The following is a 26428-nucleotide window of genomic DNA, read 5'->3' on the forward strand; positions in this document are numbered from 1 at the left end:
GGTTATTTAAGAAATTCATACATAATAAAGATAAAGCAAGATGCCCTGTTGATAAATGTTTGATATATAATTTATATAAACTGCAAAGGTAAAGCATAAATAAAATGATTGTGATGTGAAGGGAATGGAGAGAATTGAGATGTCCTTCAAGATGCTGAGTTTGATCAGTTTCCGGGTCACAGGCTGGAGGACGGAGGAGCGAGGAAAAGAAGTATCAAAATTGTAGTTGTATATAAAAAATCTCTAAACAAATGTAACATGTATTTTTTTCCTCTCAGTTTTTGCAGTTGCACTATATACATTCACTGTAAATTAGGAAAAGTAAAAAAAAAAATCTTACTCAAACTTAATCCAGAACTTGGTAAAACATTTGTCTGTATTTCAAATGTTTCAAGCCTCTCAAATTCTAGTCTTAATAGTTTTTCCTTGTTAACTTTTTTGCTTAAACTTTTTCTTTAACTTTGAGCATTAAACAGTGAAAAATTAAACTGGGATGTTTGCTGAAATTGTCCAATAATAACCAACTGCAGTCTTTCCTAGAACATTTTCCACCAGCCGTCTCTGATAAATACTTTTACCTGACATCTGTAGATCCTCCAGTGAAACCTGTGATCTCCATCAGTCCATCTGGTGTAATAGTGGAGGGAGATTCAGTGACTCTGTGATTTATAAGTCTCAACTAAGTGTGATGTCAAATTTTATTTGTTAATGTTTTGTTTGTTTGTTTGTTTGTTTGTTTGTTTGTTTGTTTGTTTGTTTGTTTGTTTGTTTGTTTGTTTCAGATCCTCCCAGGAGCGTCTCAGTGTCCATCAGTCCATCTGGTGTAATAGTGGAGGGAGATTCAGTGACTCTGAACTGCACCAGTGACTCAAACCCTCCTGCAGAAATCAACTGGTTTAAAGGAAAAAAGAATATTTTGCAATCTGGTGAAACCTACAGCATCACTAATATTAAGTCTGAGTCCAGCGGAGACTATCATTGCTCTGCTAGAAATAAACATGGATCTCAGACTTCTGCTGCTGTGAATGTGAATATCATGTGTAAGTCTGCCTTTATTTTTAGTAGTTCTGGAAGATTATTTGTGCAATGATTTGTCTCACTGCATGTCATTTTACACTTTTTGTCTTTACAGATCCTCCCAGGAACGTCTCAGTGTCCATCAGTCCATCTGGTGTAATAGTGGAGGGAGATTCAGTGACTCTGAACTGCATCAGTGACTCAAACCCTCCTGCAGAAATCAGCTGGATTAAAGGAGGAACGATTGTAGGATCTGGAAGAATCTTCAACATCTCAAAGATCAGCTCTGATGACAGTGGAGAATACAAGTGCAAGTCCATCAATGAACATGGAGAGAAATACTCTGATAATGTGACTTTAAACATCATGTGTAAGTTAATGATGGTCCCGTAACTGACATTAAATCCTCAAAACATCTGTGATGCCAAGTTTAATATGATTGTTAATGATATCAATATGTCTCTGTTTTAGACCCTCCAAAGAACGTCTCAGTGTTGATAAGTGGATCTGGTGTAATAGTGGAGGGAGATTCAGTGACTCTGAACTGCATCAGTGACTCAAACCCTCCTGCTCTGAACTTCAGCTGGATTAAAGGAGGAACGATTGTAGGATCTGGAAGAATCTACAACATCTCAAAGATCAGCTCTGATGACAGTGGAGAATACAAGTGCAAGTCCATTAATAAACATGGGGAGAAATACTCTGATGCTGTAACTTTAAACGTCATGTGTGAGTTTTATGAATCATTTTTTCATTTTTCATACCTTCTATTTGACACAGATCCTCCAATAAATCCTGTGATTGCATCAGTCCATCTGGGGAAATAATGGAAGGTGATTCATGATGTCAAATTTAATATCGTAGTTGTCGGGCGGAATCCGCGTATCTCCAAAACCATTATTTTTCAGGAAATTAAAAAAACTGCATATTTTTTAAATTATTAAACATTGTATCGTTAAAGTTGGTATTATACCTTATATTGCTATCATATACTGTTGTATACCAACATTAACACAACATTTCCCCAAAATCATGTTTAATCGGAGATACGAGATTTATGACTTGGGAGCAGGGAGATACGAGATTACGCTGTCATTGATAAGAATGGTACGGACACAGACGTCGCTGCTGCCAGTGTTCATCAAAGTCTGCGGTCACGTTGAGCCTTTTGACAAGAGATAAGGCTTTAAAGGGGAAATGAAGCAGTCAATCAAGTTTACACGATTTACAAAATGGATTTCCACTATAATCAACAATTATATAAGAAACATGACAAATGTAAACATATAAAAGAAAAAAAGAAAAAAAAAACGTTGTATCTTTCGCGGCCAGGGCGCCGCCATTGTGCAGTATTCTAACCGGTGACGTCACAGGGTTGGTTGGCTTTAAAGGCTCTGGGCTGAGTTCAGTAAAACGCAGTGAAAGACATAAATCTTAACATTAAACTATGCATAAAAAGCGTTCATCTGCTATCATATTATCATGTCAAACCTCTCATATCACACTGGCTCGTTAACAAGATGCATGTGCTGGTCAAACCAGCGAACAACTAACGTTAGGTACAGTCATTGTTAGCTAACAGCTGTAAGCATGAACTAGCTAAATAACGCTAACTTAGTGTTTAGCTAGTGAAGTTTATTAGTACCAGACAAAAAGACGACGTCTAACGTTATGTTAACAAACTGCACATGCACATGTAGATGTTTGTGAAATAATTTTGTATTCAATATAATGTTTTACATTTTACAGACATGTTACAAACTATTTACAGGCTATTTGCTAACGTTATAGCTTATGTGTGTGTGTGTGTGGACTACTCTTCAGTCCTTGGCTCACTGAAATGACAAAATAAAAAAGCCGTCTTCCTGCTGGCCAGTATTTGGCATATTTCATTATGTAACAACAGTCAATAGCAAAGTATCATGCTATTGTTTTTGATGTTATACTTTCTTACAGATAATCACGATGATCATTGCGTTTGTCTTACCGAATGTGGTATCTTCCTGTCAGCAATTACAGTTTTTCTATAAGCTTTTTTTTTTATTAATGCCGACAGTAAAATGTTGCCAGATATTGCTACGAAAAACAAGCAACATTTTCTTTTTTTAAATAATAATCAGAAATAAGTTCAAAGCTTGTGTTTTGGAAATAAGATTAATATATCACGAACCCTAACATGCAACTTTCCACTTTAATAACTTCCTAAAGTGTGACATTAAATCAGAAATACAAGTCCAGAAGACTACTGCCACCTTTCCATTAGGTGGATCTGGCAACACGGGATCGCACCCGCGCCCTCACAACGCGCTCTCAAGCCCCGTTCACTGCGCTAGATTCTCACAGGAAAATGAATTGCAAATACTCATATGAGGTGGTTTAAACGGCTAATTAATCATTCAGAGAGCTTGAAATTTTATTCTTGAATGTAAAAAAATGACCAAGGTCCGGACCTCGTCACGGTGACCTCATAGCTGGCTACGGCCATGTCCATCACCGGCTGTTCGACATAGCGACGTACCACTGCTCGGTTCCCACGCCGTATCGACTCAAATGTCAAATATCGACAAGCAATGGGACACACGGGCTCAACAGGTCTTTCAAGTTCGTCTTACTCCATTTCAAATCAATTGCGTATTCAGTCCGGTCCAGTAACGCTTCACTCTCTTCACTCACCAGCAGAACCAACCAACCCCGTTACGTAGGCTGTGACGTCACTCCAAAATGGCGACTCGCTAGCTAGAAATTGCAAAAATAATTTTGTCATATCTGTGGTTTTAACAACTTTTTAAAATAATTTTTTTGGCAAGGTGATTTTTCTAATATATGTAGCTACTACCAGTGCCAAAACATGGACGTTTCATTTCCCCTTTAAGAGCTATTCAAATCTAATGATTGTGGTGATACATCTTCCTAAACTCCATTTTAAACGTTTAAGAGATATGAGTGATGCAATACCAAAATACTAGGCTGTCTAAAATAGGCGGAAATTAATCTGCATGCAAAATCGGCGGTCGCGTTAAGCCTTTTGACAAGAGAAAATGCTTCAATGGTTAACCAAAGCTAACGACTGTTGTTACATACATCTTCCTAAACTCCATTTTAAAGGTTTAAGAGCTATAACATAAGTGAAGCAGAACAAAAAAAGATGAGCTGACTAACGTTACCCACCCAGCAAAAACGCGTTGAAAAGACGTCGAAAAGACGACATTTCCAGTCGTCTAAACAACTTTAATATTTGGTTGAAAAGTGAAAGGTGAAAAGCCGTCTTTTTCAGGTCGTTGAAAAGACGCCTATAAAAGGACGTCCCACTCGCATCTAAATTAGGTTGTAAAGTAAGACGTCTTTTTCAGGCCTAATTACAACCGATTATAAAGATGATTATATTTAATATTCATAATTACTGTCAAAATAAGACAATTCACAAAAGAGTTGCAAACCATTTATTGTCAAATCAAATACATCTTTCACACAAAAAAAAATCACTTTTCTGATCACATCTTAAGCTTGCATTTGATCAAACATACCCTAAAAACAGTTATATTCTGAAATATTCCTAAATTAAAATAACTTTACTAAAAATGTATAAATATACATGTAAATATATAGTAAAGTGTAATTTATTCCTATGATGGCAAAGCTGAATTTTCAGCATCATTATTCCAATCTTCAGTGTCACATCATCCTTCAGAAATCATTCTAATATGATGATTTGACTCTCAAGAAATATTTATATCTTTAAAATATTGAAAATGTTTATAAAACAGAACAATGACCAATTATAACCACATTAGAAAACATTAAAGGGATGGTTCACACAAAAATGTAAATTCTGTCATAACTTAAAATACAAATTCTATCTGTAACCTTATCTTAGAAAACGACATTTATCTGAAAAGTGTTTCAACTGTCCCGGCTCTCCCCTACAATACATTGCAAATTTCCTCAAGGAAAACAAATCTCTTAACTATTATTGTAAACTATGGGAGTCAAGTAGCCTATTGGCTTCATTAGCCTACTATAATATTGAAGGTAAAAATGAACTGATTTGTATACAAACACTTAAAATACACTTTTATTTATTTTTATAATAATAAAGTTATATGAAATTATATAAAAATGTAAATGGTGGCTGTCATAATAAAACTTTCCAGATTTATTCAAACATGCATTATTGAAGAACATTAAAAAATATAATGAATATGTAATATGGTGCATATATTTAACAAAATGCTCCTCTCCAGAGTTATTTTTTCTAGCTTACTGACGAGTTTATGGTCACTGGATTTGTTTTTTCTGAGGTAAATGTGACATTACATGACATTGTTTACTAACGTCTTTCCACGGTCGAAACACTGATTGAGCGATTCCATGTGACATGATACGGACTTTGATAAGTTGTACTCTATATTTTAACATACTTTCAGATGCTCATTCATGTTTATTTCGCGCTGTAACTGGTATTATTAAGGCGGAAGAGAAGGTCATGTGCTGCTTCTCTAGAGCTGAGCAAATCTCACTCGACAATGTCCATTGGTAGCCTGGCTAACGTCAGACCAAGTCTCATTTGAGACTTGGTCTGGGAACCACGTGTTCATTTTTTCGCATTTGAGGCGTGGTTTACGAATAACCAGAGCAGTTTATTGGGCGCCATGAATGTCTATCAAATGCGCCTGTATGTAGCTCATAGCCAATCGATTCAATTATACCAGATGACGTATGTAGAGTGACAGAAATTCGACGAGGAAAAAGACGATGGGTCAAAGATGTATTTGTACACGATGGCGTTTAGCGAATATTACCGTTTGTGCAAGATAAACATGAGGGTAGAAGGTAACGTCGAGTCTGATGCCATGTTGGATCCATAGATATAAACAAACTGCTTCGGTGTCGTCATCGTCTTGCTGCTCCCTCCCCGTTCTGTGATTGGTTCCATTTTTCAGGGGAAAATTTGGTCCATGGTGTCCAGACTGCCTTGCAGCGTGAATAAAATCGCGCTGCGAGCAAGGCAGTATGAGGAAACCCAGGCTAGTCCATTGGAGCGGTTCTGTTAAATTTCGATGATGATATGTTCTCAGGCGCGATTCTAATTCGTCAGTCATGCAACGTCTCGGTTCCCTCCTTCAGGGAACGGGGGTTACATCAGTAACCTAGATGCTTAATACAGTATAAATATATTTATACGTAACTCATAGTGATGACTGAATGTGAACGTCTAGGTTACTAATGTAACCCCCGTTCCCTGAAGGAGGGAAGGGAGAAGTTACGTCCCTTTACCACAATCCCTGTGTTCACCGCTGAGTAACCGAGCACCACTACAGGGGGTGGAACTGAGACAGGAGGAAAGGAAACGAGGATACACAAATAAGAAATGAGAAGCGCTCTATTTGTATATTGGAATATTCTTGATCACTGGAGCGTCACTTCAAAGCATCAACAGCTGTGATCAAGGGATCTGCCCTTATGTTGTTAAAATTTGGTTATTTAAGAAATTCATAAATAATAAAGATAAAGCAAGATGCCCTGTTGATAAATGTTTGATATATAATTTATATAAACTGCAAAGGTAAAGCATCAATAAAATGATTGTGATGTGAAGGGAATGGAGAGAAAATTGAGATGTCCTTCAAGATGCTGAGTTTGATCAGTTTCTGGGTCACAGGCTGGAGGACGGAGGAGCGAGGAAAAGAAGTATCAAAATTGTAGTTGTATATAAAAAATCTCTAAACAAATGTAACATGTATTTTTTTCCTCTCAGTTTTTGCAGTTGCACTATATACATTCACTGTAAATTAGGAAAAGTAAAAAAAAAAAATCTTCAAACTTAATCCAGAACTTGGTAAAACATTTGTCTGTATTTCAAATGTTTCAAGCCTCTCAAATTCTAGTCTTAATAGTTTTTCCTTGTTAACTTTTTTGCTTAAACTTTTTCTTTAACTTTGAGCATTAAACAGTGAAAAATTAAACTGGGATGTTTGCTGAAATTGTCCAATAATAACCAACTGCAATCTTTCCTTGAACATTTTCCACCAGCCGTCTCTGATAAATATGTTTACCTGACATCTGTAGATCCTCCAGTGAAACCTGTGATCTCCATCAGTCCATCTGGTGTAATAGTGGAGGGAGATTCAGTGACTCTGTGATTTATAAGTCTCAACTAAGTGTGATGTCAAATTTTATTTGTTAATGTTTTGTTTGTTTGTTTGTTTGTTTGTTTCAGATCCTCCCAGGAGCGTCTCAGTGTCCATCAGTCCATCTGGTGTAATAGTGGAGGGAGATTCAGTGACTCTGAACTGCATCAGTGACTCAAACCCTCCTGCAGAAATCAGCTGGATTAAAGGAGGAACGACTGTAGGATCTGGAAGAATCTACAGCATCTCAAAGATCAGCTCTGATGACAGTGGAGAATACAAGTGCAAGTCCATCAATAAACATGGGGAGAAATACTCTGATGCTGTAACTTTAAACGTCATGTGTGAGTTTTATGAATCATATTTTCATTTTTCATACCTTCTATTTGACACAGATCCTCCAATAAATCCTGTGATTGCATCAGTCCATCTGGGGAAATAATGGAAGGTGATTCATGATGTCAAATGTAATATCGTAGTTGTCGGGCGGGATACCGCGTATCTCCAAAACCATTATTTTTCAGGAAATTAAAAAAACTGCATATTTTTTTAGTTATTAAACATTGTATCGTTAAAGTTGGTATTATACCTTATATTGCTATCATATACTGTTGTATACCAACATTAACACAACATTTCCCCAAAATCATGTTTAATCGGAGATACGAGATTTATGACTTGGGAGCAGGGAGATACGAGATTACGCTGTCATTGATAAGAATGGTACGGACACAGACGTCGCTGCTGCCAGTGTTCATCAAAGTCTGCGGTCACGTTGAGCCTTTTGACAAGAGATAAGGCTTTAAAGGGGAAATGAAGCAGTCAATCAAGTTTACACGATTTACAAAATGGATTTCCACTATAATCAACAATTATATAAGAAACATGACAAATGTAAACGTATAAAAGAAAAAAAGAAAAAAAAAACGTATCTTTCGCGGCCAGGGCGCCGCCTGTGATGATAATGAATGAGATAGGAATCAAAAGCAGTGTGAACACATATATTTATTGATGACAAATATGGTGAACACAAACTCCGTGAAGACAATGATGAACTCCGTGGGTGATGATGTTATCTCTCGGCTGGGTGGCGCAGTGGCTTGATGGCTGGTGATGACGTGGCGTGAATCTCCCGTGATGAATACAATCCAGTGACGATCAACGGCGAAATAGACAATCCAACACGAACAAGACCAAGACAAACCAACAAGACAGTCCAACATCCGGATCAACTATCAGACAAGGAAGGAGAGAATGAGGTGAGTATATGTAGCTGACGGTAATGTGAGACACCTGGTGCGGGGACTGATTAGCAGCTGATTCCAATGAGCATGATGTAACCACATGAAAGACACCAAATCACAGGACCTGAGAACACAGCCGATCCATGCACCGTGACAGTACCCCCTCTCTTAGGAACGTCCCCTGACGTTCCCAGCCTCCTGTACCTGTTGATTGAAATCATCAATAAGAGAGTGATCCAATATATCTCTAGCAGGAACCCAACTTCTCTCCTCCGGACCGTAACCTTCCCAGTCCACCAAGTACTGGAATCCGCGTCCCCTCCGTCTAGAGTCCAGAATACGATTGACCGAATAGGTTGGTTCCCCGTCTACGAGCCGCGGCGGTGGGGGAACCGGGGCAGGCGGATTAATACGAGCAAAAAATACAGGTTTAATTTTTGATACATGGAACACGGGATGAATCCTCCTGTACGCTGGAGGAAGATTGAGGCGGACTGCCACCGGACTAATGATCTTGGTGACAGAAAACGGGCCAATAAATTTGGGAGCAAGTTTATTAGCAACGGATCGGAGAGGAATGTTCTTGGTAGAAAGCCACACTTTGGAACCAACGACGTATACGGGAGGCCTCGACCGGTGGCGATCGGCTTTGGCCTTGGTGCGCGCTCCCACCTGGACCAGAGTCTCACGGGCTCTGGTCCATGTGCGACGGCACCTCTGGACGAAGGCGTGAGCGGAGGAGACCGCGACTTCGGATTCCAGACTGGGAAAAATAGGTGGCTGGTACCCTATACTACATTCAAATGGGGACAGGCCCGTGGCAGACACTGGTAAGGAATTGTGTGCGTACTCCACCATCGACAGCTGCTGACACCAGGAGGAAGGATTTCGAGCGACCATACATCGTAGTGTTCTCTCCAAATCTTGGTTGGCTCTCTCAGTTTGCCCATTGCTTTGAGGATGGAACCCCGAAGAGAGACTAACAGTGGCCCCCAGAAGTTTACAAAACTCTCGCCAAAATTTGGACACAAACTGGGGTCCTCTGTCAGAGACCACGTCTATCGGGAGGCCATGTAACCGAAAGACGTGATCAATGACTGTTACCGCTGTCTCCTTGGCTGAAGGTAATTTGGGCAAGGGGATGAAATGAACCGCCTTCGAGAACCGGTCCACCACGGTCAAAACTACCGTGCTACCCAGAGAGGGTGGGAGGGCGGTGACAAAATCTAGCGCAATGTGGGACCAGGGTCTCGAAGGGATTGGCAGCGGTTGTAGGAGCCCATCTGGGGGTCTGTTAGAAGTCTTACCAGTGGCACAAACTGAGCAAGCCAAAACAAAACTGCGAACATCACGAGCCATGAGTGGCCACCAAAATCTTTGCTTGACCAAATGTAAGGTGCGACTTACCCCTGGATGACATGCCACATTGGAACAATGACCCCATTGGATAACTTGGACCGAAGACTTTCTGGCACAAACAAACGGTTAGGTGGGCAACCGGCCGGAGGCGTTACCCCATGTAAGGCTGTCTTAACCTTCGATTCGACCTCCCAACTGAGAGTAGAAACAATAAGTGTCTAAGAAAAAATACTCTCGGGAGTGGACGGGCGATCGGAGCGGTCAAAAATTCGAGATAAAGAATCGGGTTTGATGTTTTTGGAACCCGGGCGGTACGAAAGTGTAAAATCAAAACGTCCGAAAAAAAGTGCCCACCTAGCCTGCCTAGAGTTTAGTCTTTTGGCAGTTCTGATGTATTCTAGATTCTTATGATCGGTCCAAACCATGAAGGGTACCCCTGACCCCTCCAACCAATGACGCCATTCCTCCAATGCCAGCTTGACTGCCAACAGCTCTCTGTTACCAATATCGTAATTTGACTCTGCTGGCGACAAACGATGAGAGAAAAACGCGCAGGGATGCATCTTGTCGTCCGAGGGTGAGCGCTGTGAAAGCACCGCACCTACCCCCACCTCTGACGCGTCGACCTCTACCACGAACTGACGTGACGGATCAGGGGTAACAAGGATGGGGGCCGAAACAAAGCGGCGTTTGAGGTTGGCAAACGCAGCTTCCGCTGCGTCTGACCACCTGAACGCCGTTCTGGGGGAGGTCAAGGCAGTCAGAGGCGCGGCTAGTTGGCTGTAATTGCGAATAAAACACCGGTAAAAATTGGCGAACCCCAGAAACCTTTGTAGGGCCTTACGGGAATCTGGACTTGGCCAATCTACCACAGCCTTGATCTTCTCGGGATCCATGCGCATACCCTCGGCCGACACGATGTACCCTAGAAAAGGAACAGACTGTGCATGAAAGTCGCATTTCTCCGCCTTGACAAAAAGCCCATTCTCTAGCAGCCTCTGAAGTACTCGTCTGACGTGTTGAACATGTTCCTGGAGAGAAGAAGAAAAAATCAATATGTCGTCCAGGTAGACATATATGAACTGATCGACCATATCTCTCAACACATCATTAACGAGTGCCTGAAAGACACCTGGGGAGTTGGACAAGCCGAAGGGCATGACCAAGTACTCAAAGTGCCCCCTGGGGGTATTAAAGGCAGTCTTCCATTCATCTCCCCTCCTGATGCGAACCAAATGATAAGCGTTACTTAAGTCCAATTTAGTGAAGATCGATGCTCCCTGCAACCTCTCGAAGGCTGAAGATATCAACGGCAAAGGCTAAGTATTCTTTATCGTGATATTATTCAGCCCTCGGTAATCAATACAAGGTCGCAGAGATCCATCTTTCTTCCCCACAAAAAAGAACCCCGCCCCCGCTGGAGAAGAGGAGGATCGAATGAACCCGGCTGCTAGAGAATCAGAAATGTATTTCTCCATAGCCTCTCTCTCAGGAATAGAAAGTGAGTATAACTTGCCCTTAGGCGGAGACGTACCTGGCAGTAATTCTATAGCACAGTCATAGGGACGATGAGGAGGGAGAGAAGCAGCCCGAGACTTACTGAACACTTCCTTCAGGTCGAGGTACTACGCGGGCACGTTACACACATCCGCCGCCTTCTCCTGCAACACAGACTCAGATACAGACGGACAGGCAGACACAAGACAAGACTCATGACATTTAATGCTCCACTCAGACACCGATTTCAGCTGCCAATCAATCCGGGGGTTGTGTTTGATGAGCCAGGGATGTCCTAAGACCACGGGTGCGTGGGGTGAGTCCAGGATGTAAAAGGAGATGCTCTCACGGTGGTTACCAGATACCGTGAGAGTGATGGGTTCCGTGATGGTGGTGATGGTGGGAAGCGTCTGACCATTGAGTGCTTGGACTGCAATAGAACTGGTGAGGGGGAGGAGGGGAACATGATTTTGATGCGCAAAAGTAGAATCCATAAAGTTACCCTCAGCCCCTGAATCCAAAAGTGCAGTGCAGTGCAGGTCCAGACGATGCCATCTAAGCCTGACCGGGAGGAGCGTGGAGGTAGATCTGAACGAGGACTTGATAGCGGAGATCCCACCCGACAGTAGCCCCTTCCTTACTGCCGGGCTGGCCCTTTTACCGGGCAGCTAAAGGCGAAATGTCCCGCCGCCCCGCAGTACAGGCAAAGGCCGTGAGATCTCCACCTCTCCCTCTCCTCCCGAGTCAACCGAGCTCGACCCACCTGCATGGGCTCGTGATCCTGGAATGGGCCGACCGCGTCGTTGCCACTGGCTCGAACTGGAGGTCCCTCCCCAGGGGGAAACCGAGCGGTTAAACACCGCCGCTCGGTTCGGGAGAGTCGAGCGTCTACCCGTAGTGCCAGATCGATGAGGCCGTTGAGATCAGCGGGTAGATCCAGGGCGTAGATCTCACGTTGGACGCGGTCAGCCAGCCCATGAAGGAACATGTCCCACTGCGCCTCCTCGTTCCATCGGCACTCCGCCGCCAGGGTGCGAAACTCGATAGAAAAGTCTGAGACGGATCTCTCCCCCTGTTTGAGATCCGTCAAACGCCGCGCGGCCACTGGAAGAGAGGCCGCGCGGCGTTTGTCAAACACCCGCTTCATCTCGGCGGAGAGCGCCGAGAACGAGGCACAACACGGATCTTGGTTCTCCCATACCGCCGTGCCCCACAGTGCCGCCTTCCCCGTTAACAGTGTGAGCGCGAACGCCACTTTGCTTACCTCACTGGTAAACGTGCGAGGTTGCAATGAAAAGTGCATGGAGCATCTAGTGAGGAAAGCCCGGCAGAAGTTTGGCTCACCGCTGTAAAGCTCTGGTGGGGGAAGGCGGGGTTCGGGTGACTGGGCAGCCCCGGATGGTTCCTGATGGGCGGGCGGCATGGGTGGTGGGGTTGGCGCAGTGGGTTGTTGCCAGTTCTGCATCCGCTGGCTGAGCTCAGATACCTGCGCCACAAGAGCTCGGATCGCTGTTCCCGTATCCGCCGAGCTCTTCTCCTGGGTCTCCAGCCGAGAGATGCAGGAACGTAAAGCCTCCTCAGCCGTGAGTGGGGTGGAGCCTGCTGCTTCCATGAGTGGTCTGATAGTTCTGTGATGATAATGAATGAGATAGGAAGCAAAAGCAGTGTGAACACATATATTTATTGACGACAAATATGGTGAACACAAACTCCGTGAAGACAATGATGAACTCCGTGGGTGATGATGTTATCTCTCGGCTGGGTGGCGCAGTGGCTTGATGGCTGGTGATGACGTGGCGTGAATCTCCCGTGATGAATACAATCCAGTGACGATCAACGGCGAAATAGACAATCCAACACGAACAAGAACAAGACCAACACAAACCAACAAGACAGTCCAACATCCGGATCAACTATCAGACAAGGAAGGAGAGAATGAGGTGAGTATATGTAGCTGACGGTAATGTGAGACACCTGGTGCGGGGACTGATTAGCAGCTGATTCCAATGAGCATGATGTAACCACATGAAAGACACCAAATCACAGGACCTGAGAACACAGCCGATCCATGCACCGTGACAGCCGCCATTGTGCAGTATTCTAACCGGTGACGTCACAGGGTTGGTTGGCTTTAAAGGCTCTGGGCTGAGTTCAGTAAAACGCAGTGAAAGACATAAATCTTAACATTAAACTACGCATAAAAAGCATTCATCTGCTATCATATTATCATGTCAAACCTCTCATATCACACTGGCTCGTTAACAAGATGCATGTGCTGGTCAAACCAGCGAACAACTAACGTTAGGGACAGTCATTGTTAGCTAACAGCTGTAAGCATGAACTAGCTAAATAACGCTAACTTAGTGTTTAGCTAGTGAAGTTTATTAGTACCAGACAAAAAGACGACGTCTAACGTTATGTTAACAAACTGCAAATGCACATGTAGATGTTTGTGAAATAATTTTTTATTCAATATAATGTTTTACATTTTACAGACATGTTACAAACTATTTACAGGCTATTTGCTAACGTTATAGCTTGTGTGTGTGTGTGTGTGTGGACTACTCTTCAATCCTTGGCTCACTAGGGTTGCCACCCTTCCCGGTTTTCCAGGGATTGTTCTCTTTTTTTGAGCGACAGTCCCGGAAAATTAATATTCTTTCCCGGGACACGAATTGTCCCGTTTTTTTGTTAAAATGTACTTCTAAAGTAGAATTTCCTGGTTTCAAACCGTTTCCTTCTACTGTTACTGCAGAGCTGCCACGCGCAATTAACCCTTCTCACACACAGAAAAATCGCGAACGGAGACCGACAGACTAGACAGAGCAGGTTACTTATGATATAAAAATGTGATACTTATGATATTTGTAAATGTGATGTGAAGGATCCCTAGCGGCACGTGAACTGATCACCTCTAGCTAATAGTAAATAAACACGAATGAACAATGTTAAAATAAAACGTACAACTTACCGAAATGTATATTCATCGTACATAATATCTATCAATCAGTGTTTTTCAACCGCGGAAAGGGTCAATAAAACAGCTGGAGAACAATTGTCACATAACATTTACCTCAGGAAAGTCATTTGATGACCATAATAGGCTATAGCACGTTAGTTAGCTAGAAAAAAAAGAGCTATAGAGAGTATTTTGCTAAACATAGGCTACTATATTACATATTTATTATATTTACTTATCATTAAATAAAGTTGTTATTATAATAAAAAAATGCATTATATTTAATTTGTTAAATAAAGTTATTTTTAACCCTTAATAATTTTACCCGCTGATAAGGCTCTCTGTATGTTTACAGCATTAGGTGAGATTTTTTTCTTGAGAAAAATTAATGCCTATCTTCTAATATTTATCCAAATCAGTCAATTAAATCAAATCACAAGAATTGAACTGAATTGAAATCCTGAAATTTGTTTCAAGCAATAATAAAAAACGTATCTTACAAGAATTTGTACCATATAAACATTGTAACATGTTGTCAATAAACCTAATACAATTCCGTTTAGTTACTAAAATGTTTTGACAATCACAAACCCTCCAACCCCCCCCCCCCCAACAACAACAGAAAAAAAATCTGAGTGTCCCGGTTTTTCACAAATCAAAGGTGGCAACCATATGGCTCACTGAAATGACAAAATAAAAAAGCCGTTTTCCTGCTGGCCAGTATTTGGCATATTTCATTCTGTAACAACAGTCAATAGCAAAGTATCATGCTATTGTTTTTGATGTTATACATTTCTTACAGATAATCACGATGATCATTGCGTTTGTCTTACCAAATGTGGTATCTTCCTGTCAGCAATTACAGTTTTTCTATAAGCTTTTTTTTTATTAATGCCGACAGTAAAATGTTGCCAGATATTGCTACGAAAAACAAGCAACATTTTTTTTTTAAAATAATAATCCGAAATAAGTTCAAAGCTTGTGTTTTGGAAATAAGATTAATATATCACGAACCCTAACATGCAACTTTACACTTTAATAACTTCCTAAAGTGTGACATTAAATCAGAAATACAAGTCCAGAAGACTACTGCCACCTTTCCATTAGGTGGATCTGGCAACACGGGATCGCACCCGCGCCCTCACAACGCGCTCTCAAGCCCCGTTCACTGCGCTAGATTCTCACAGGAAAATGAATTGCAAATACTCATATGAGGTGGTTTAAATGGCTAATTAATCATTCAGAGAGCTTGAAATTTTATTCTTGAATGTAAAAAAATGACCAAGGTCCGGACCTCGGTCACGGTGACCTCATAGCTGGTTACGGCCATGTCCATCACCGGCTGTTCGACATAGCGACGTACCAATGCTCGGTTCCCACGCCGTATCGACTCAAATGTCAAATATCGACAAGCAATGGGACACACGGGCTCAACAGGTCTTTCAAGTTCGTCTTACTCCATTTCAAATCAATTGCGTATTCAGTCCGGTCCAGTAACGCTTCACTCTCTTCACTCACCAGCAGAACCAACCAACCCTGTTACGTAGGCTGTGACGTCACTCCAAAATGGCGACTCGCTAGCTAGAAATTGCAAAAATAATTTTGTCATATCTGTGTTTTTTTTTTTTTTGTCTCATTGTTTTAACAACTTTTTAAAATAATTTTTTTGGCAAGGTGATTTTTCTAATATATGTAGCTACTACCAGTGCCAAAACATGGACGTTTTTTTTTTTTTCCCTTTAAGAGCTATTCAAATCTAATGATTGTGGTGATACATCTTCCTAAACTCCATTTTAAACGTTTAAGAGATATGAGTGATGCAATACCAAAATACTAGGCTTTCTAAAATAGGCGGAAATTAATCTGCACGCAAAATCGGCGGTCGCGTTAAGCCTTTTGACAAGAGAAAATGCTTCAATGGTTAACCAAAGCTAACGACTGTGGTTACATACATCTTCCTAAACTCCATTTTAAAGGTTTAAGAGCTATAACATAAGTGAAGCAGAACAAAAAAGATGAGCTGACTAACTTTACCCACCCAGCAAAAACGCGTTGAAAAGACGTCGAAAAGACGACATTTCCAGTCGTCTAAACAACTTTAATATTTGGTTGAAAAGTGAAAGGTGAAAAGCCGTCTTTTTCAGGTCGTTGAGAAGACGCCTATAAAAGGACGTCCCACTCGCATCTAAATTAGGTTGTAAAGTGAGTTGAAATGTAAAGTGAGTTCAGGCCTAATTACAACCGATTATAAACATGATTATATTTAATATTCATAATTACTGTCAAAATAAGACAATTCACAAAAGAGTTGCAAACCATTTATTGTCACATCAAATACATCTTTCACACACAAAAAAAAAATCACTTTTCTGATCACATCTTAAGCTTGCATTTGATCAAACATACCCTAAAAACAGTTATATTCTGAAATATTCCTAAATTAAAATAACTTTACTAAAAATGTATAAATATACATGTAAATATATAGTAAAGTGTAATTTATTCCTTTGATGGCAAAGCTGAATTTTCAGCATCATTATTCCAATCTTCAGTGTCACATCATCCTTCAGAAATCATTCTAATATGATGATTTGACTCTCAAGAAATATTTATTTATTTAAATAAATCTTTAAAATATTGAAAATGTTTATAAAACAGAACAATGACCAATTATAACCACATTAGAAAACATTAAAGGGATGGTTCACACAAAAATGTAAATTCTGTCATTACTTAAAATAAAAATTCTATCTGTAACCTTATCTTAGAAAACGACATTTATCTGAAAAGTGTTTCAACTGTCCCGGCTCTCCCCTACAATACATTGCAAATTTCCTCAAGGAAAACAAATCTCTTAACTATTATTGTAAACTATGGGAGTCAAGTAGCCTATTGGCTTCATTAGCCTACTATAATATTGAAGGTAAAAATGAACTGATTTGTACACAAACACTTAAAATACACTTTTATTTATTTTTATAATAATAAAGTTATATGAAATTATATAAAAATGTAAATGGTGGCTGTCATAATAAAACTTTCCAGATTTATTCAAACATGCATTATTGAAGAACATTAAAAAGTATAATGAATATGTAATATGGTGCATATATTTAACAAAATGCTCCTCTCCAGAGTTAATTTTTCTAGCTGACTGACGAGTTTATGGTCACTGGATTTGTTTTTTCTGAGGTAAATGTGACATTACATGCACTGGTGTAGTGCAAGGTATTCGCAGGTATATGGCGTATACCCACTTCTTGTTCTGTCGGCATTGCGTATATACCCACTTCTAAAATCCCCTCTGATGTGCGTCTGATGTGTGTTTAGTGTAGCCTATATAATGAAAGTTGTGAAATAATTGCCTAATATTAACTCTAATTTGGTGCTGCAATGATTCGCCCATCACGACGATAACTGACCTCCTCATCTGAGATGCTACGGCACACAAAAACCCGCTCGTCAATGTCATGTCAAAATATTTGAGACCAATTAAAGCAAGCGGGATTTATGTTTACAAAAGTGCGAGCCGAGCGTGAATCCCAACGCGACGCTTCACGCTTCAGTTAACGATCATACTAAACAGCTGTTTTTCGATCGAAGTTTTAAATGACAAACAGGAATAATCAGTTTTATCAAAGACAGTGGAAACTATAAGCTCAATTTAACAATACAAGCACCCTTTTTAATATATTGCCATTATTATAATAAATATAATGTTTAAATGTATTTGTATAACATTACCTCGAATGTGTTCGAATATTTCCCCAGTATCAGCACTGAGACTTTTCACTGTTTGTATTGTGGCAGTTTGCTCTCTTAAGTGCAATATAATACCAATTATGGCACAAAATAGACTACGCCACCCCGGAAAATGGGCCGGGGACCCGTTAGTACATCAAGTGCAAAGCACACAGATACGCGGTGACTGGGTCAGATAACAGACAACAAGGAAACGTTTCAAATTGTTTATTAAATACAGATAAGAAAAATACCAAAAGACACAATACAAACACGCATTAGATAAATACACCAACTATAACACTTATCCGTTTCAGAATTGGGGATTCAGTTCGCCCACCCGGTAAACACTGCAACTAGTGCTCTCACCACACAGCACCGAATCACCCCCTGTGAACACAGCAAGCGAGAAGCACACCACCACACCAGAGGACGTGGGCGTTGAACTGGCACCCCAACTCTGGGTAAAAGAGAAGAGAGTACAAATTGAGACATAAGCAACCATACACAAACACACACACACACTTTCCATGTAATAGTCTTTTGGTTGAAACCTTATCACATGTGGACAGATGGAATCAGTTGTTTACACACAAAAAAATAAAAGCAACCACTCACTGGCAAACGCTCATTAATAGCTTTCCAACACTGCGTCGCCTGATGATTACAGTATTTTAAAAATACACCCGTCTCAGGTCGGAGTTAGAAATACATGCAAGACATTCCAAAAACAGACAATAACAATTTTGCAAACGTAGATACTTTAAATGACAACGTTTCTGCTAAAAAAAACAATTAGAAGTGACAACCCAGTTATTCGCCGCTGTACGCCAGCCCAGAGATCAGCACTGAATTTGCTAGGTTTAGAAAGCGTCACTACGGCCGAAAATGCGCTATTGTTCCGGCCGTCTCAAGACAGATGAGAGATAAGAGAAAATGTTAGTCAGATGATCACAACAAATGCGCTGTTCCAGTAATAGTCACTGAGAAATGGTCGAGGAGTTTCTGGCAAGGGGAAACACAATCCAATCGGTCATCACGAAGCCCAGCTACTCCCACCAAGCCTGCTGTAACACCACCCCTGTATTACTAAAAAAAAATATATAACACACGACAATTGTAATTCACACATTTATGATCTCATAAACTTAACATTGACCTGCGTATGACTTACCGGTAAATAGTGAATCACGCCACTCAGTGCACTCAATAGGGTGCAAATTATAGGATCAATCACAAAAAAAAAAAACAATACATCACATCGTTTATAATTTACGCATTTAAGGTCTTGTGAACCTGATATTGAAATGAGTATGACTTACCGGTAAATGGTGAATCACACCGCTCAATGTACTCAATAGGATGCAAATTACAGGCTCGCCATAACGGATACTTTAATCAATGAGTTTACAGTCCTCCTCAGTCGCACTGTGAATTGAGTCTTAAATTATCTTTTCTAACGCACGTTCAGAATTAAGCAGCTACCAGCATTTCTTACCTCCCGAATGTAAACACTGCGTGCCAGGATGACGTCACTTCCAGAACGAGAATGACGCGCTCGCTTAAGCGTCATTCCCGTCCCCTTTTTATATCTGACGCTCATACCTGGTCCGACCCTAATCATTATCATGATGGAGCGCATCACCACAGTATCACTCCGCTTGTCTGTGTTTGTGCAACTTGCATCATTAAGCCAGAAGGTGGCGACAAGTGACTGTCTTTATAAGTGCGCAATTGAACCATTGATTAAATTAACAGATTAGTCCAAAACACTGATTAATTTAGGAAAGAAAAAGTAGCTGAAACTGATCTTTGATGCTCATACTAATTGCTCATAATGCCTCTGGACACAGAAGGATTGCATTGGCGTTTGTTTGAAATGTAACATCTATGCAAAATAATCCTTGAATCGTTTCTTATTTAAGGCCATTTCCGTTTCGAATATGTGATTGTGTATTGTCAACAATAAGCATAAACATTCTGCATTTCCATTTTGTAGCGTGGATCGTTCATTGCGACATTTAAACTGATTCTCATGTTTAAAAATATCTGATAAAAAACTTCATGCTACTGCCCTCTGACATGCTTTTAAAGCTACTGTTTAAACACCTTAAAATGCACGTCAAGATCAGGAAAATCTATATTTTCTCGAGGGGGTAATAATCCCCCAACCCGCATAGCAAGATCATTTTTGGGACCTCGGTATTTATAAAACCCTGCGTACGGCCCTGCACCCAGTAAAGACAGTGATGCAGTGATCCCTTCAACAGTTGTCCAATTTTCATGTGTGGATGGACTGAGGAATAGTCACTCAAAATTCATAATTATTTAGTATTAATAAATAATTAAAAGCCAGTATTAATTGCAAAAACTGCACCTTTTCTGTGGTTAATATTAATTTCATAATGATCCTTTCTCCGTGAAGTCAAGCAGCAAAAGTTAAATGATAATGTGCAAATACTATACTGGCCCATTTTGGGGTGAACTAATATACAAGACTTGTCTTACATGTCACTGTTTATAACACAGAGCGTTCATCCTTTGCTGGGACGCTTAAAAAAATTAAGAGTATACCCACTTCTCCAGGCACCACTACATCACTGATTACATGACATTGTTTACTAACGTCTTTCCACGGTCGAAACACTGATTGAGCGATTCCATGTGACATGATACGGACTTCGATAAGTTGTACTCTATATTTTAACATACTTTCAGATGCTCATTCATGTTTATTTCGCGCTGTAACTGGTATTATTAAGGCGGAAGAGAAGGTCATGTGCTGCTTCTCTAGAGCTGAGCTGCGCCAGAGCGATCTAACGCCACAGTGCCAAAAATTATGTTTTTGAATTTCGTAAGAAAATGTATGTAATTTTAAATCAGAGACTTTGTTTCATATCAATAATAACAAAGCACAAAGATTATTGCGATTTATTGGATGGGATGCGCGCAAAAATGTTCCATCCATTCATCGTCTGAAAACAGGATGACTAATCGATTCTTGGGATTTAAGAATCAATATGGTTTCGTAAAAATGAGACTCGATTAAAATCGAGAAATCGATATAATTTTACCCAGCCCTAGTTTTTAGTACAATACAAATATACTTTAATGCATTTTTAATACATTTCACAGTACGTCTTTCTCAACTGGGAGAAGTTACGTCCCGTTGACGTTGAGAACCACTCGGCTCCTCTGCGAAAACTTGGGGAGTGTCTCTGATCGCTTCCTTTATAACCACAGCACAGGGTTCACGATGCAAATCTCACTCGACAATGTCCATTGGTAGCCTGGCTAACGTCAGACTAAGTCTCATTTGAGACTTGGTCTGGGAACCACGTGTTCATTTTCTCGTATTTGAGGCGTGGTTTATGAATGACCAGAGCAGTTTATTGGGCGCTATGAATGTCTATCAAATGCGCCTGTATGTAGCTCATAGCCAATCGATTCAATTAAACCAGATGACGTATGTAGAGTGACAGAAATTCGACGAGGAAAAAGACGATGGGTCAAAAATTTATTTGTACACGATGGCGTTTAGCGAATATTACCGTTTGTGCAAGATAAACAAGGTAACGTCGAGTCTGATGCCATGTTGGATCCATAGATATAAACAAACTGCTTCGGTGTCGTCATCGTCTTTCTGCTCCCTCCCCGTTCTGTGATTGGTTCCCTTTTTCAGGGGAAAATTTGGTCCATGGTGTCCAGACTGCCTAGCAGCGTGAATAAAATCGCGCTGCGAGCAAGGCAGTATGAGGAAACCCAGGCTAGTCCATTGGAGCGGTTCTGTTAAATTTCGATGATGATATGTTCTCAGGCGCGATTCTAATTCGTCAGTCATGCAACGTCTCGGTTCCCTCCTTCAGGGAACGGGGGTTACATCAGTAACCTAGACGCTAAATACAGTATAAATATATTTATACGTAACTCATAGTGATGACTGAATGTGAACGTCTAGGTTACTAATGTAACCCCCGTTCCCTGAAGGAGGGAAGGGAGAAGTTACGTCCCTTTGCCACAATCCCTGTGTTCACCGCTGAGTAACCGAGCACCACTACAGGGGGTGGAACTGAGACACGAGGAAAGGAAACGAGGATACACAAATAAGAAATGAGAAGCGCCCTATTTGTATATTGGAATATTCTTGATCACTGGAGCGTCACTTCAAAGCGTCAACAGCTGCGATCAAGGGATCTGCCCTTATGTTGTTAAAGTTTGGTTATTTAAGAAATTCATACATAATAAAGATAAAGTAAGATGCCCTGTTGATAAATGTTTGATATATAATTTATATAAACTGCAAAGGTAAAGCATAAATAAAATGATTGTGATGTGAAGGGAATGGAGAGAATTGAGATGTCCTTCAAGATGCTGAGTTTGATCAGTTTCTGGGTCACAGGCTGGAGGACGGAGGAGCGAGGAAAAGAAGTATCAAAATTGTAGTTGTATATAAAAAATCTCTAAACAAATGTAACATGTATTTTTTTTCCTCTCAGTTTTTGCAGTTGCACTATATACATTCACTGTAAATTAGGAAAAGTAAAAAAAAAAATCTTCAAACTTAATCCAGAACTTGGTAAAACATTTGTCTGTATTTCAAATGTGTCAAGCCTCTCAAATTCTAGTCTTAATAGTTTTTCCTTGTTAACTTTTTTGCTTAAACTTTTTCTTTAACTTTGAGCATTAAACAGTGAAAAATTAAACTGGGATGTTTGCTGAAATTGTCCAATAATAACCAACTGCAGTCTTTCCTAGAACATTTTCCACCAGCCGTCTCTGATAAATACTTTTACCTGACATCTGTAGATCCTCCAGTGAAACCTGTGATCTCCATCAGTCCATCTGGTGTAATAGTGGAGGGAGATTCAGTGACTCTGTGATTTATAAGTCTCAACTAGGTGTGATGTCAAATTTTATTTGTTAATGTTTTGTTTGTTTGTTTGTTTGTTTCAGATCCTCCCAGGAGCGTCTCAGTGTCCATCAGTCCATCTGGTGTAATAATGGAGGGAGATTCAGTGACTCTGAACTGCATCAGTGACTCAAACCCTCCTGCAGAAATCAACTGGTTTAAAGGAAAAAAGAATATTTTGCAATCTGGTGAAACCTACAGCATCACTAATATTAAGTCTGAGTCCAGCGGAGACTATCATTGCTCTGCTAGAAATAAACATGGATCTCAGACTTCTGCTGCTGTAAATGTGAATGTCATGTGTAAGTCTGCCTTTATTTTTAGTAGTTCTGGAAGATTATTTGTGCAATGATTTGTCTCACTGCATGTCATTTTACACTTTTTGTCTTTACAGATCCTCCCAGGAATGTCTCAGTGTCCATCAGTCCATCTGGTGTAATAGTGGAGGGAGATTCAGTGACTCTGAACTGCATCAGTGACTCAAACCCTCCTGCAGAAATCAACTGGATTAAAGGAGGAACGATTGTAGGATCTGGAAGAATCTACAGCATCTCAAAGATCAGCGCTGATGACAGTGGAGAATACAAGTGCAAGTCCATTAATAAACATGGAGAGAAATACTCTGATGCTGTAACTTTAAACGTCATGTGTGAGTTTTATGAATCATATTTTCATTTTTCATACCTTCTATTTGACACAGATCCTCCAATAAATCCTGTGATTGCATCAGTCCATCTGGGGAAATAATGGAAGGTGATTCATGATGTCAAATTTAATATCGTAGTTGTCGGGCGGAATCCGCGTATCTCCAAAACCATTATTTTCAGGAAATTAAAAAAACTGCATATTTTTTGAGTTATTAAACATTGTATCGTTAAAGTTGGTATTATAACTTATATTGCTATCATATACTGTTGTATACCAACATTAACACAACATTTCCCCAAAATCATGTTTAATCGGAGATACGAGATTTATGACTTGGGAGCAGGGAGATACGAGATTACGCTGTCATTGATAAGAATGGTACGGACACAGACGTCGCTGCTGCCAGTGTTCATCAAAGTCTGCGGTCACGTTGAGCCTTTTGACAAGAGATAAGGCTTTAAAGGGGAAATGAAGCAGTCAATCAAGTTTACACGATTTACAAAATGGATTTCCACTATAATCAACAATTATATAAGAAACATGACAAATGTAAACATATAAAAGAAAAAAAGAAAAAACGTTGTATCTTTCGTGGCCAGGGCGCTGCCATTGTGCAGTATTCTAACCGGTGACGTCACAGGGTTGGTTGGCTTTAAAGGCTCTGGGCTGAGTTCAGTAAAACGCAGTGAAAGACATAAATCTTAACATTAAACTATGCATAAAAAGCGTTCATCTGCTATCATATTATCATGTCAAACCTCTCATATCACACTGGCTCGTTAACAAGATGCATGTGCTGGTCAAACCAGCGAACAACTAACGTTAGGTACAGTCATTGTGTGATGTGGAGTGCCCGTGTGAGCCACTGGAGGGCACTCTCTCCCTGTATTATGTTTCACCTTGGACTCATTATGTTTAAAGCTCCAGTATGTGACTTTGGTATTTGACCACAAGAGGGCGCAGTTTCCAACAATAACAAAGGCGAAGCTTGATGACGCTATGAAGGAGGTGACGATGGGAGATGTGGTTTATAATGTGTTTTCACCATCTAGCGATGTATCTAAATGGAATTAATGAATCATGATCACGGATGAGGTAATTTATTCGTTTTTGTATTACCTGTATGTCTTATCGTATTATTTTATGTCATCATAATTAATGAACTGCAAGGGACGTGAAATGTTATGCTATATTAGGCTATCCCGTTACAACATACAGCTATTTGTCAAATGATTTGTTTGGTTAATGTTGTGCAGTTTTACGTTTTTTATGGTTAATGCCGTGTTGTTTAACGTGTTCAAACCAATATCTAAAAGTAAATTTGAACGAACATTTGCAAGTAATGACTAAATATTTTTTTTAACATCATCTCCGATTGTAATTGTACTGCCATAATCTCGGTCACCACACGTGATAAAAAGCCTTACCAAAGTACAAAGAGCAATATAACTTTGTTTATAAGTGCTATTATTGACAGTTGCATGTCTTACCTGTCTCAATACACTCGCGAGAGAGTCTCTGACAAGTCCAGACGCGCAGCTCTCTCCATCTCGAAAACGCCTGCCGATGTTTATCCGGGTTTTATTCCTCCGTTTGTCACACAGTCCGTGACTCCGCGTGTATCCGAATATGGACGCTTTCGTTTTGTTGGCACTTCAATACTCGCCAAAGAGTTCGTGATCCATAACAGCTATAACCATACAGTCTATGGCTATAACGCTTTAACCACCACTTCCGCATTTTACCATGCGATATTCCGGTGATGTGGGTCATATTTTTTATTTTATTCCTTTTTTTATTCTTTGTCAGATGTCTTTATTGTTTATTGTGATAAGAAAAAAACCTCAATAAAGTTGTAAAAAAAAAAAAAAAAAATCCGGTGTGGTGGAATATCCTATCACATGGTCCACACCGGAAAGAAGGATAGAGAGAGCGGACATTGCGTCACTGAGGCGCGACATTTCTTTTCCGGGACGGCCAGTTATTTAAAATCGGAATTTCTCTGAAATAAAAAATCTTTGGAGACTTTTGAGATATTGTAAGTACATAACTGGAGGAAATATATCACACTGTGCAAGTTATTTTTGGAAATTTTATTACAAAATCCCTACATATTGGAGCTTTAATTATGTTTCAGTTGTGTTTGATTACTGGTGATTGAGTTCCTTATTTAAACCTGTATGTTTCCTTTGTTCAGTGCTGAGTATTGTACGTGTCACACTGCTTGATCTAGCTTTGTTACTAAGTTTTCTAGTATTTAGTCTCCGTGTTTCTGACCTCTTGCTGCCTGCTTTGATTACCCGACTGCTTGTTCCCTGTTTGTACTGCTGCTGATTTGGACTGCTTATCTGGACTCTGACAACTGCCTGTTTCCCCGTTTGTGCTCTTTGGATTGTCCTTCAATTAAAGCCTGCATTTGGATCACCTGTCTGTTTCCCGGTGCAGTTCGTGACAGAATACTCAGCCTATACAGATCCAGTGGCTGAGAAGGTCCCGGTCCTCGAGATGCATCCTGTGGCAAAGATAATGTGTCTCCGTCAGGGAGATCGTTCCATTGAAGAGTACGTGGTGGACTTTCTGGAACTGGCTCCCCAAACTCCCCTGGACGAGGAATGTCTAATGATATTCTTCCGTGGAGGTCTGTCGGAACCACTGTATTCGGATATGCCCATTCATGGTTCGTACAGCAAGTTAGTCCAGTATATTGAGTGCGCTCTTTCCATGAGCGGTTCTACGTTTTCGGTGGGCTCTGCGAGAGAGGAACAAGCGCATCAGGAAAGCTTCATTGAACCAGCGCTTCACTCTAGTTCCACCAAGTTCACGCCACTCAACAGTCCCGTTGAACCTGCGTTTTGTGAAAGGTCTGTCAAACCTCCACCACGAGTGCTTCACGTGGGCTTTATTGCTCTGGCGTCTCACATGCGCT

General features: G+C 40.4%; 1 protein-coding gene across 1 annotated transcript; it reads left to right on the forward strand.

The window, feature by feature from the left end:
• Positions 1 to 1036: 1036 nt before the first annotated feature.
• LOC308687945 (B-cell receptor CD22-like) lies at positions 1037 to 25359 on the forward strand (the record flags this gene model as incomplete). The annotated part of the gene is made up of 6 exons (XM_081360763.1): positions 1037 to 1040; positions 1133 to 1387; positions 1489 to 1746; positions 7235 to 7489; positions 22899 to 23156; positions 23249 to 25359. 6 exons carry the CDS (start codon positions 1037 to 1039, stop codon positions 23599 to 23601), a joined length of 1383 nt encoding a protein of 460 aa, XP_081216889.1. The 3' UTR covers positions 23602 to 25359.
• Positions 25360 to 26428: the final 1069 nt, after the last annotated feature.

Source organism: Scardinius erythrophthalmus (assembly GCF_964197995.2).
Source record: "Scardinius erythrophthalmus genome assembly, chromosome: 3".
NCBI lineage: Eukaryota > Metazoa > Chordata > Actinopteri > Cypriniformes > Leuciscidae > Scardinius > Scardinius erythrophthalmus.